The sequence below is a fragment of the Syngnathus acus genome, chromosome 9, assembly GCF_901709675.1.
Source record: "Syngnathus acus chromosome 9, fSynAcu1.2, whole genome shotgun sequence".
Classification (NCBI taxonomy): Eukaryota; Metazoa; Chordata; class Actinopteri; order Syngnathiformes; family Syngnathidae; genus Syngnathus; species Syngnathus acus.
In genome coordinates this window covers 19,438,427-19,451,820 of record NC_051094.1, presented here as the reverse complement: position 1 = coordinate 19,451,820, position 13,394 = coordinate 19,438,427, and the positions used below count along the sequence as shown (strand labels likewise).

Here is a 13,394-nt window from a genome sequence, read left to right as displayed (position 1 = left end):
ACGGATCGCTATGGAAGGGAAACATAGGTAAGTAGTACCAATGCGTTAGATCGAACTTTAGTCAGTTCCAATCATTTTATAGGAGATCGTTTGAGAAACGCGATTGTTTACACTTTGCTGAGGCTCATGGGAGATTGCGAGCTGAGGCTCGTGGGACTTTGCAGATGGCTAATGCTATAACGATAGCTGCTATACGTACCAGGCTATTTCATGTCAAAATAGGCTGCTCTGTTAATGTTTCGAGTAAATCTACGGATCGCTATGGAAGAGAAACATAGGTAAGTAGTACCAATGCGTTAGATCGAACTTTAGTCAGTTCCAATCATTTTATAGGAGATCGTTTGAGAAACACGATTGTTTACACTTTGCTGAGGCTCATGGGAGATTGCGAGCTGAGGCTCGTGGGACTTTGCGGATGGCTAATGCTATAACGATACCTGCTATACGTACCAGGCTATTTCATGTCAAAATAGGCTGCTCTGTTAATGTTTCGAGTAAATCTACGGATCGCTATGGAAGGGAAACATAGGTAAGTAGTACCAATGCGTTAGATCGAACTTTAGTCAGTTCCAATCATTTTATAGGAGATCGTTTGAGAAACGCGATTGTTTACACTTTGCTGAGGCTCATGGGAGATTGCGAGCTGAGGCTCGTGGGACTTTGCGGATGGCTAATGCTATAACGATAGCTGCTATACGTACCAGGCTATTTCATGTCAAAATAGGCTGCTCTGTTAATGTTTCGAGTAAATCTACGGATCGCTATGGAAGGGAAACATAGGTAAGTAGTACCAATGCGTTAGATCGAACTTTAGTCAGTTCCGATCATTTTATAGGAGATCGTTTGAGAAACGCGATTGTTTACACTTTGCTGAGGCTCATGGGAGATTGCGAGCTGAGGCTCGTGGGACTGTGCGGATGGCTAATGCTATAACGATAGCTGCTATACGTACCAGGCTATTTCATGTCAAAATAGGCTGCTCTGTTAATGTTTCGAGTAAATCTACGGATCGATATGGAAGGGAAACATAGGTAAGTAGTACCAATGCGTTAGATCGAACTTTAGTCAGTTCCGATCATTTTATAGGAGATCGTTTGAAAAACGCGATTGTTTACAGAGGGCTCGTTGGTTATTGGCTAGTGGATGCATACCGCAACCCTAGTCAACCTCAGTTTGTTGCAGTATAGCTTCTATTTTATGCGCCTTATAATCCGGTGCGCCTTATATATGGACAAAGTTTTAAAATGGGCCGTTCATTGAAGGTGCGCCTTATAATCCGGTGCGCCTTTTAGGGCGGAAAATACGGTACTTTGTTAACGCTACAATATAGTTATATACTAGATCTGTGGAATAACGACAAGGCTGACGTCAGGGCGCACGCGCGGCGTTGTTGACAAAGGACGAGGAATTTGATCGATGGATTTAATCATTTGGAGTGACACAGATGGTTTGATAATATTATTGCTTATATAATAGTTATTTGATATATAATTCATATATCGTTATATGGGCCTGTGGAATATTTTGAAGTGCAAGCGCCATCAGCGGCGCGCTTCTGGCCAAAATATAAATGAATATTTTTGGCATTGTTGACAAAAAGGACAATCGATGGATTTAATGAATTGGAGTGACACAGATGGTTTTATAAATGTGTTATTTATGTAATAGTTATTTGAATAACTGAATGTTACGTCAGGCCCGTTCTCAGCTCTTCGTTTGTGTTTATGTCACGTTAGCATACCTATCGTTTAGCCCAGGGGTGGGCAAACTTTTTGACTCGCGGGCCGAACTGGGTTCTAAATTTGGACCGGAGGGCCGAACCAGGAGCAGATGGACGTAGTGTTTGTGTGAAGTAATATAAGCGACCTGTAAAGGTCATTGCATAAAAGATTTTGGCCTTTAGTAGGTAGTAAAGCATGGATATTCCAAACAAGTTTTTTGAAAACAAATGCATTTATTAACAGCATTAAAAAAAAAGAAATCACTAAAAAACTGCTATCAGTGATTCTCATAAAATACGACACTATTATTATGAATAACAGTCTCCATCACTTCAGTGCCTGCAGGTCAGATTAATGAAAAATTTTATCTTATGAGATCACATCAAACAGCAAACATTCTGACCAAATATATCATCTTGAAGAATCGGTGAAAGCATACATCCAAATAAAGTAATCAAAACGGCAACACGGTGAGGGGTATCTGAACATCAGAGCAGAGTTTTAACTCACAAACACCTGGTAACAGAGGTGAGGAAACGGGAAACACTTCCTTAAAGTAAGCCTTAAGAACTTTACAGGTTAAGATTAGTCGCAAACAGGTGGTGCATCAATGTCCTTGAGCATCCTGCATTGTTTGAAAATGAGAATGGTCGCTAGTTTCAATCCCTGCTATGTGTACAAATCATATTCAAAATGCATTTTTTTACAACAAACTTGAGAGCCTCCCCTTCATTTTCAGTGGGAACAGTGTTGTTGGTCTCCCTTTTTTGCTAGTGCATCATAGTCTGGAGTAAAATTTGTTGTGGCAATTCTTAGGAGAGATCCGTTTACCTCGATCTGTGACGGGTTGATGTGGCTGAACGTCACGTCGCGTACGTCGAGCCAAATTGGCCACTCTTTTAACATTCGGCACTCACTTCTTTTCTTCGGGCCACTCATTTTAATGGAAGGATTCCAGGGGAAGGTTTGTGGGTGGCTTTAGCGTAAAACTGTATCTGAAAGCTCAGCGAGCGAATTACAAGAATGCTGTCGTCACAGCCCACGCTGTAAATTCGGGACTGATACAAATAGAGCGCGAGTGCGCCATGTCCGTACTACTGAGTACGTACGTACACGCACTTGTGAGTGTGCACCGAGCTTTCTGACACGGCTTCCGGTAGTAAATGCGCAGGCGAGCGGTTCCCCATCTACTGGGGAAACGCAGTCATTGCAGGCAAAATGACAAAAAAAAAAGTTTAATAATACAATTAATTCAGGGTTGGCGGGCCGGATTAAACGGTCCCGTGGGCCGGATGTGGCCCGCGGGCCGTAGTTTGCCCACCCCTGGTTTAGCCTGTTGTTGCTCGTTCATGTCTGTTCTTGGTGTTGGATTTTGTCGAATAAATTTCCCCCAAAATGCGACTTATACTCCGGAGCGACTTATATATGTTTTTTTTCACGTTATTGTGCATTTTATGGCTAATGCGACCTATATTCCGGAGTGACTTTTAGTCCGAAAAATACGGTAAATAGATGTATTGCTACCCCCTATATATTCTTTTAAATTATTGTAGTGTTTTTTTTAAATACCGTTTTTTTCCATGTATAATGCGCCCCCATGTATAATACGCACCCTAAAAATGGCATGTCGATGCTGGAAAAAAGCCTGTACCCATGTATAATACGCACCCAAATTATGACTCCTACTTAAGTCCGTAAACGTAAAATTATTTCAGAAAAAAGATCATCTTTGGGAACAACCGGATGTTATTCTGCCGGTCAGTATCACTGCGCATGCGCTAGCAAACTCAATAGCGAAGAAATGTTTCGGATTTGTGTAGGGTACATTGTGACAGCAAACGAGCAGGTGATCGAGCAAGCGTCTGATACGAGAGCATTGTGTTCGTATGGAGCGTGTTTGAAGTGAACAGCAGAGAAGAAAGCCCATCTGTAATGGCGGCCTCCGTATGATATCCGGATAAAAAAAAAAAAAAGAAAAAAATTGTACCCATGTATAATGCGCACCCCAGATTTTAGGACAATAAATTTGTTAAATCTTGCGCATTATACATGGAAAAAACGGTAGTTTTTCCTTTCTCCACTTTGTCAATACAAGAGCCCATACCCAAGAAAAAGGTGCATTTTACAGACATTACCAGAAAAACACCTGAAATCTTGATTCATCTATGGATTTTCACTATTTGCCGGCTAACCCCGTCCCTTGACCCCGCAAATCGCAGCATGCAGTGGTATACATAAGTATCTTAGAGTTATATTCATTTATATTTTGGCTTTATTCGTATATTTGGTGTTCATCAAAAAGTAATTAAACATTACATTAATATTATGGTACTTGGATTACACTACTAACTACTCTTTTAACAGCTAAGTAGTACCTGTACAATAATCAATTTTAAAAGTAGCTTTTCAACCTTGACTGCACAGAACTATGGGACAGCTATGTCTGTTTCTATGGTACAGAGATAGCACTTTTACAGAATATGACTACTGAATATTCTCTTCCATTCACGTCATTTCATTCTCAGTCCATTACATCAATACTAAAAAGCTGGAGAGGTCTAACAGATAAAATCGATTTAGCAAAATGTCACATGCTAACGACATAGGTGATTTAGCAAAATGTCACATGTTAACTACATAGACGCTAAGTGTTTTTTTGAAGCACTGCTGCTATTAGATGATCCAGAAGGGGACCGACTTTCTTTGATCTGCCTTTCATCTTGTCGCCAATTTTTTTTCAAGATTTACAGGGCCTCAGCCACCCATTAAAAAACACACACTTTATGAGGCTGTTCTGATTTTTTTCCATCTGTGTCTGAGGTTTTAGATCTGGCAAATAAATAAAATAGTTCCACGTATTCCCTATGATGACTAGTCTGTTTGGTGCATTGAATGAGGTCTGTACATTTGAAACGTCGTATTGCAGGCGTCTTCAATCCTGGTCCTCGGGGTCCGGTTTATATCAATCTTTGGCAAAAACACTGTAAACTTATGACCATAAAGGATCTGTAGCACCATTAGAGGTACTCAAACCCAAAGCTAATGACCCATGAGCCAGGTTCACTCCTTTTGGTTCAGAGCGTTGCATATGCCTAATTAGCAATATGACTCTCAAGAGTGTCACTAGGTGTTTAACAGCATGGATTTATTGCTTTCACAAAACAATATGGCAAACACAGTATACTGTATGAAAAGGAACTTAAATGGAGCTCTTTTGTGAACAGCTAAAAATTGAAATATGTTGTCCCTTGTACAAATGTGTGAGTTTGATTGTTCTGCTACTTCCCTGGTACTTTTTTGTCTTCTTATCTGTGTCAAAGAGAAAAATAAATTTGTCCTGGGTTTTGGCTTGCCACTGAGCCACTCAAGGTATAAATCGTTAAAAAGAAAATTGGGAGACCTACACAGTTATTGTTGTGTAGAATCATCACAATGTCTGAAATCATACTCTGACATTGAAATGAATCACTTTCAATAAACTATATACATTTTTGTTTTTGAAAGGACCAATAATATAAGCTTAGCTTGGCAGCCATCAGTGGACATTACATTAAGTACCGTATTGGCCCAAATATAAGACGGTGTTTTTTGCATTGAAATAAGACTGAAAAAGTCTGTCGTCTTACATTCGGGGTCTAGATATTATACCCATTCACAACGCTAGATAGCGCCAGATATCTTTAAAGCGAATGCTGACTTTAACTCCCCACGCCAAAGTGAACCCCTGTCATGAAGAATAAGAATAAAAATAAAAATAGCGGTAGCATGAAGAAGAAAAATAAAAAATAGCGGTAAGAAAGAAAAGAGAAGAAAACAAGAGAAGAGATAACAGAAAATGGAGAAACGTAGCGACAATCTGGAGAAAAGTGGGTCGAAGATCGGCCAGGTTAACCGGCAGCTGAGAAGTTATGATGCAAACTTCAAGATGATGGTGATAAATGAGGCAGTCTTCAAACAATTGAAAAGCGGCTGTGATATATGGTGTCACAGAGTGTAATGTACGGAGATGGAGAGCTCAAAAAGATCGCCTAAAAATGCTCACAATCAGAGAAAAGCTTTCCGTGGTTCTCAGAGCGGCCGCTTTCAAGAGTTCGACAGGAGGGTGTGCGCGTACGTGGACAGTGACACTGAGCACAGCGAGGCAGAGGATGTTTTTGAGGAGTAATGTTCTGACATGACAGATCTCAGCTACTCTCAAGTTTAAACGAGTTTGCATTATTTTATTGCAATGTTTTTCCTTATTCAGATTTGTTTCAAGACTAGTTACAGTTCGACTTAACTTTGATGGTTAATGCAGTTATTGCAATTTTGTTGTTTTATCACAGTGGATTGGTTTATTTACATTTCAAAAACCAGAAGCCATTAATTTACAAATGTGATTTAGTTTACATGTTTAAATGTTCAGATATTAAGATGTGATACCGAGGCAAAATAACATGCTTTTTCTCTCGAATATATTATAATCATTTGTTTCAGATGTACTGTAATTATTTTCTGTATAAAAATTAAAATTGGTGTTCAAAAAGTATTTTTTTCAAACTTGAGTCTTGAAAAAGGGGGTCGTCTTATAATCAGGGTCGTCTTATATTTGGGCCAATACAGTAGTACGTTCAAGCGTAGCAGTTGGCCGCTCGCCTTTACCAAGACAATCTAAAACAAGTTAGTGTAGCACATTAGTATTGAGGTCTAGTCTCTAAGCAAGCAGAGGTTTTGCTTACCAGAGCTTAACATGGTCATTTGATGGCGAACAGCTCCTGACATCAATTTACAAGCAAGCAACTCATTAGTCATATGAGTGAGTTAACCATTGTTTATGATTTTCAGGGAAATTTCTTGCTCACCAAACATGTCTGTTACAGATATGCCCCACCCACTGGCGGGATGAGGTATTATTTCTGAATGGCATACACCGGTTTTCCAACCATACGTTAGATTGTGGGTCACAGATCATTTAATGGTTTTGTGAATCAATATCAGGTTATGAAAAGGAAAATCGATTCAACTCGATTTTGTCATTGTTTTTGTTTTGTTTTTTAAACACAGCCCACATCTAGAGCATGTTTTACATGTGTGAATGTTGACGGTTAATCATTCCAATAAGACAAAAACCAAGCACTTTGTTCCAAGCAGGTATTGTTTGCATCTGATCATTTCATACTTAGCCAAAACAATACCTGTTGATGCATCCTTTAACAGACCCAATGGTATGATTTGAGTATACAAGCAGAAAAGATAAATGTATTCTGAACATATTTAGTAACAATGTGCCAATGTGCCATTTAATTGAAAGTCGTTTAATATTTGACTCAGAAAATGTTCCAGCAGGAAATTGACTGACTCCAACTGAATTTCTGTGTTTTGTTTTGCAGTTATTCAGTCCCTCATTGCTCTGGTGAACGACCCACAGCCAGAACATCCCTTGAGGGCAGACCTAGCAGAAGAATACTCAAAGGACCGTAAAAAATTCTTGAAGAATGCTGAAGAGTTTACAAAGAAACATGGCGAAAAGCGGCCAATGGACTGATCACTTGAGCATTTAGCCCTCTGTCTCTTTCTCCCTTTCCCGCTTACCTGCCCAGGCAAATATTCTTGCTATTTGCCCCCTCCTCGCCACCCATCTCACTCCCTCCCTTATCCTCCCTTATAGTCAGATTCCTCTCTGTTGCTCCCCACACTGCTTAGTCTTGCAGCCTGGGAGCGGTCCTGCTGAAGCTAGCAGTGGTAGCCTGAGCCTCCCTTCCCACCTGTTATGTGGATCAGACCGCTTCCTCTTTCCTCTCCCTCCTCCCCTGCCATAGATTTCCGTCACTAACTTTCTACTCTGACATAATGAAAACATGGAGAGTCAAATAGGAATTCTCAAGAGTAATGTTGATTTTCTGTTTGATTATCTTCTATATAAAGTATTGTGTTAAATAGATCTCACATAGTTTTTTTTTATGAGATTCGAAACGGTTTGATTAATCATTCTCTTAGCCATATTAGCAGTAACAAATCGAGGAAAAGAAAGAAAATCTTTGCCCTTGTTTTTGTTTTGTTTTTTCCAGACTGCATTTCCCTTCGTAACCTCCACTGCTTCTAGACTTGCAATGTATTATTTGGAATTACCCCACATTTCCACTTACCCAGTTTGACCCTCTGAGCAATGTTGTTCCACATCGGAATTGTTATAAAACTTCTGTATAAAAAAAACCTCCTCAAATACTCTCTGCAGGCTCCTTTTAAAGAAAAATATTCATTTGTGTTTTTATGGGTTTGATTAGGTGTACCAAAACATATTCCCTGGGTGAAAAAGATTTTGGCATGACAAATGCCTTGTAGTATTCTTTTAGTACTAAGAATAATTTCGCTTGACACTTTGAGACATCAAATTTCAAAGTAGGAACAACCTGCTTGTTTAATTGGTATGGTTCATCTTTTCACTGCTTGTCATTGCAGTGTAACCATTTTCATTTAGGTTACCCCATTTACTACATTCTGGCAGCAGATCCACTGCTTAGCTTCCCGTGCTAAAAAGGACCTAAATGGGGTGTGGGGGGGTCAAAGGACTGGGAGGCAGATTCTCTCACCTGGCGCGCAATTCAGCTCAACCAGACCACTATAAAGCAAACTGGGAGAGGGGATAGCAGTTCAGGGTTATGCCAAGATAGAAAGGGACTGAGTGGCCACAAAACATGTAACAGCCAGTTGATACGGTTTCAGTTCTTGTTTCATAATAAAGATGGCTAACAATTTTGCCTCACTGCCTGCCTGATAATTAATTAATGGACTCAAATTATAATGTATTGAAAATGAGCAAATCAAAATCCATAAAAGGCTGAGCTGTCTTTTCACACATTCGGATCCAAAATGTGAAGTCCATTACAAAGCATTATTGCTAAATGTGTTTTTTCACATGTAATATCCATTTTCATAAAGGGATGCCTCATTAATTTTGGAATTTCCAGCTTCCATCAATTCATTTTCTACTGCTTATCCGGAGTAGGGGGTAGCAGCTTCAGCAGGGAGGCCCAAACTACCATATCCCCACCCACTTTGTCCAGCTCATTCTGGGGATCATCCCAAGGCATTTTCAATCCATTTTCTCTCCAGCATATCCTGGGTCGTCGCCAGGGCCTCCTTTCGGTGGTACATGACCGGAACACCTCACCAAGGAGGTCTCCAGGAGACATCCTAATATTTTTTGTGATAGCAACAGTAACATACGTATATACGTGTAATTATTATACTATTTTGGCAAGTAATGTGTTAACAGTGCAATTGTGAAGAGTGGTGACAATGTACTAGCTGAAAGAAACAAACATGCGCGAGTCACCTCATCGGGCTCCTCTCAACGTGGAGAAGCAGTAGATGACCGAGCTTCTCACCCGATCTCCAGGGGAGAGCCCGTACACCCTGCAGAGGAACTCATTTTGGCCGCTTGTATCTGGGATCTTATTCTTTCGGTCGCGATCCACAGCTCGTAACCATAGGTGAGGGTGAGAACGTACATCCTGCTCCAAATTATTATGCAAATTATATTTTTCTCGGGTTTTCGTAAATGGTCAATGCAGGATAAAAGTCATCAACTGTTCTATCTCGTATTTTTATTGAGCAAACCTCCCAATGAAAACAGACATTGTTAAAAAAATAAAGAATACTCAAAATGCACCGTTCCATTATTATTATAATTATTATTGTCATACACAACAGTTTCAAAACATTTATAGGTTGTAAAGAACTGAAAATGGTCATCTGTGAAATTTGCAGCATCCGGAGGACACATTTACTGAATCAAAGGCTAGTTCAATCAAAAACATCCCAACAGGCCTAGTTATATGTGAACATAGGAACCCTTTTTTGACATTAGTCACAATTCTTGTATCCATTAAACTTGTGAGTTTTTGGAAAGTTTCTGCTTGAATTTCTTTGCATGATGTCAGAATAGCCTCCCAGAGCTGCTGTTTTGATGTGAACACCCTCATAGATCGTTTGTTTGATACTCCAAAGGTTCCTCTATAGCAGAGATGTCAAAGTCAAATACAGCGAGGGCCAAAAAAAACAAATTTGCTACAATCTGTTAGGTTTGTTCCCAGTTCTTTATCTTAAATGCTCGCTATGCTAACAGTAATTACCAAGAGGCAGCCTTCACAGTTTAACTATTTAATGTATGCCAGAATGATCGATACACAGCTGTGGAGCCTTCTCTGCGAGATGCGCAAGAAGGTCTAACTCCCACCACCAAGCTTCCTGCTCTTACACTACTCTGCAAGGAGGTGACTGCCATGCCTGTGTGATAATGTGTGACCTTGTAGTCTTAGCTGAGAGCGACTTCTACGTATGTGCAAAGAGTGTCATAGAGAAGAGAAAGCTAATGAAGCAAGAGATGGGTTACAGCGATATAACGGCATAGCTCAAGCTACCTAGCTAATCACATGTGCCAAAGAGGCCTATTCTAACAATCAGAATCAGCTTTATTGGCCAAGTTTGTGCATGCCAAACAAGGAATTTGACTTCGGTTGATCTAAACATTTAAGTGACTAACAACATTCAGGTGACTAACAACATTTAAGTGGCAAGAACAGGATATTATTGACAAGTGATGTCTCAGACTGTGAATGGTGTGAGTTCATCAGAGTGACAGCCTGGGGAAAGAAGCTGTGTCTGTGTCTGTTGTTCCTGCCAGTTCCTCCCACCCCCTGTTTGTGTGTGCAAAAATCCTACCAATATGTGCATGTGGCCCTCGACACGGCAAGGCTCTTACCATCAGGTCCGCCCCCCACGGACCTTTCATTGAGTTGCCACTAACTTCAGGGGCCACTAGTGTGGTGCAGTACAGAATGGAAAAATCTAACTAGTACAACAAAAATGTGCATATAATGTAGTGGGTGTGCGTGTGTTAATTTATTAGTGTACCCGGTGCGAGCAATGGAACCTGTGGAGCACATGAGCAAGCAAAACAACTACCGTATTGGCCTGAATATAAGAGGATTTTTTTTTGCATTGAAAAAAGACTGAATAAAGTGGGGGTCGTCTTACATTCGGGGTCTGAACATTATACCCATTCACTTGTGCGCAGCGGTAAGTTAAAGGTTGCTGGTATCGACTGAGTATGTTGCTGTGATCGTGTGCGTCTTTGACACAAAGTGAGTATATACAAACCGGATTCGGTTGAAGTTGGGAAATTGTGTAAAATGTAAATAACAAAATACAATGATTTGAAAATCCTTCTCAACCCATATTCAATTGAATACACTGTAGGGCTGTGGACTCGGTCGGATTTTTGCACCGAGTCCGAGTCCGGCCTCTTGACCACGAGTCCGAGTCCGGCTGTCCATTTTTTCTGTTAATTCATGTGACTGCTTAGTCTTTATTCAAGGCTAATTTAGATCAAAATCTAAATAATTACAACAGTTTTGTGATGGCTTTGTCTTTATTAAACATATAAACGAATACAACAGATACTTTCAAGTTTTAATCATTAATTACACCATTATAGCTCAGACATTTATCTAAACACAAATAATTAGTGACGACCCCACAACTATCGAAACACAATGATATAAGCTGGGTGACATCATCGTCCTTGACATTGGTACATAATGTAAACATTAGCCTAAGTGCAACTCAACGTGGCCGCATTGATCGTAACTTACGCTCCGTTTCCCCCCCAAATCTAGAGGCAAAACATTGTTCTCTCGCTACTCCCGGGTTCTTCCATCTTGGCTGCGCGCGGGGCATTGTGGGTCTTGTACGTGCACGCACGCAGGCAGGCGCGGGCGCGCACGCAACAACTAAATTTGTCTTCATAACAAGCAAGCAGGGCTGTGGACAGTATTCCTACGCGCATTCTCAGCAGCATGATGAAAATAAAATTCAATAACGTCACTGAGGCATATTTTAACGAACTCCACTTCATTGTATGGCTTTTTAGCCCGTGCAATGTTCCAAGCCAGTTGAAACAATGCAAGTGTGACAGTCTCTGAGTGCTTCGTAATTTTTTTGAAAAACTGTACCTATTTTTCTGCCTGACTTTTCAAAGTCTCCAAACTTGTGCTTGCGAAATTCAGTCCCTTTTGCAAAGTCCTTATCGATATTGGCATGAAGTGAGCTGAAGTGGCGCTGACCATTTGAAGCTTTTAAATGCGCCAATGACGTCCGACATATCAGGCAGAATGGCTTGCCATAGCGTTCAACAAAAAACAACTTTAACTCCTGTGTTCATCGTCATATATTCGTTTAGCTGTGCATTTTTTCCTTGCCATTTTGGCAAGCGTCTTGTCAGCTTTTCTGGACCTAATGGGCCCCCGTAGTCACAGTCGCCATTCATTAAAAAGCCAGCAAAACCAATCGCTCTGTTTGTCCCTCCTCCTTTGCGGGATTTCCCCTCACGCGCATGCGCGTTTGACCAAAAACCATATTGAACTCAAGCGAAGCAAATACGCACGAAAAATAAACACAAATGTTGATATGAACGTAAAGGAGCCGCATGAAACTAGCCAAAGAGCCGCATGCGAGCCGCGGGTTGGCCACCGCTGCACTAGAGTATGATTTTAATTTATTCGACAGTTCCCTCAGCCTCCCCACCAGTGAAACTCCCATTCAGGAGTCGTATTGTAGAACAGTAGAAATTAAGATAAAAAAAATATATATATAAAAAAATAATAATAAAGTCGACATTCATTTTCATCATTATTCTGAAGATACTGAAAACATGCCTTAAAAATACACGCAAACAGAAATTGTTAGAACCTCAGTTTCATGATTCCTCATCCTCTCTACCCCCCTTGTTTCTTTACCTTCTCTGAAAACCCTTAAGTAAAACAACATTTTACAGATTTTACGTGTACCTGGTTAATCCCGATCACGCGTTGCCGTGATGTAAAATCAAATAAAAAACATCACATGAACAACATCAAACAACACGTGCAATTTTCCTTTATGTTTTCCATTTTTATTTTCTAACTTCAGATAATGTGAAACACTACTTGTTTTTTCTATTCAATTTGTAATGGACAATGTCAAATTTCCATAATTAGGACATCCTCTGTCTTTCACCAAATCCTGTCACTTAATAAAATTACAAATTATGATGGGGAATCCAGTCCACGAATTTCAATCAATAATCAATTATAGGTTTACCTGTTTTGCTGATTGTTAATCTTACAAACCTATACCTGGAGGTTTCACAGTGGACGATGTGAGGCAGATGCCGGACTTCCAGCCACCCTGGTCACCTATTGCCTTATCGCTGGGGAGGAAACCAAAGGAGTTTCGCTTGCAGGATAAATGGAATAAATGACCTCCCCTCCAAAACACTTACTTTTGGGTATAATGATAAATATTCATTCTCAGAATGGATTATTTGATTGTTCAATTGCGTTTCCAAAGAGGCAAATATAAGATCAGGCAAATATAAGATCAGGCCCCATTGGATTTGTCTCTTCCAGTCTCTGTGACGGAGCTTCTCTGGTTCCTCGTGGACACGGCTGACAATGCTGGATCTGTGACATCAAAAAGCTCAGAGATGGTGTCGTGATGGTGCTTGTCCTCGCCGATCCTGTTTTTCAACATCACGCCATCCCCGCGGAAATTTCAACAATTCGACTGGGCCCAAAAATTTGGAGTTCGATGCAAGTCGACACCTGTTGCTTAATCTAAAAGACAAAATCAAAAAAAGACACTAAGAAGGCT

General features: G+C 40.3%; 1 protein-coding gene and 1 long non-coding RNA gene across 4 annotated transcripts in view; one reads left to right on the top strand and one right to left on the bottom strand.

The window, feature by feature from the left end:
* ube2l3b (ubiquitin-conjugating enzyme E2L 3b) overlaps positions 1-8,463 on the top strand; it is a 97,570-nt gene extending 89,107 nt beyond the window's left edge. For 2 of the 3 annotated variants that reach the window (XM_037259564.1, XM_037259563.1), the window contains one exon: positions 7,091-8,463. In XM_037259564.1, the coding sequence (XP_037115459.1) occupies positions 7,091-7,245 (155 nt within the window). In that variant the 3' untranslated portion in view covers positions 7,246-8,463. The remainder of the gene's footprint in view (positions 1-7,090) is intronic. The other variant, XR_005098838.1, reaches the window with a different exon arrangement.
* A 249-nt stretch (positions 8,464-8,712) lies between these two features.
* LOC119127596 lies at positions 8,713-10,157 on the bottom strand. The gene is made up of 2 exons (XR_005098880.1): positions 10,033-10,157; positions 8,713-9,950 (listed from the first exon to the last, which is right to left on the bottom strand). It is a non-coding gene; the product is annotated as an uncharacterized LOC119127596 (long non-coding RNA).
* Positions 10,158-13,394: the final 3,237 nt, after the last annotated feature.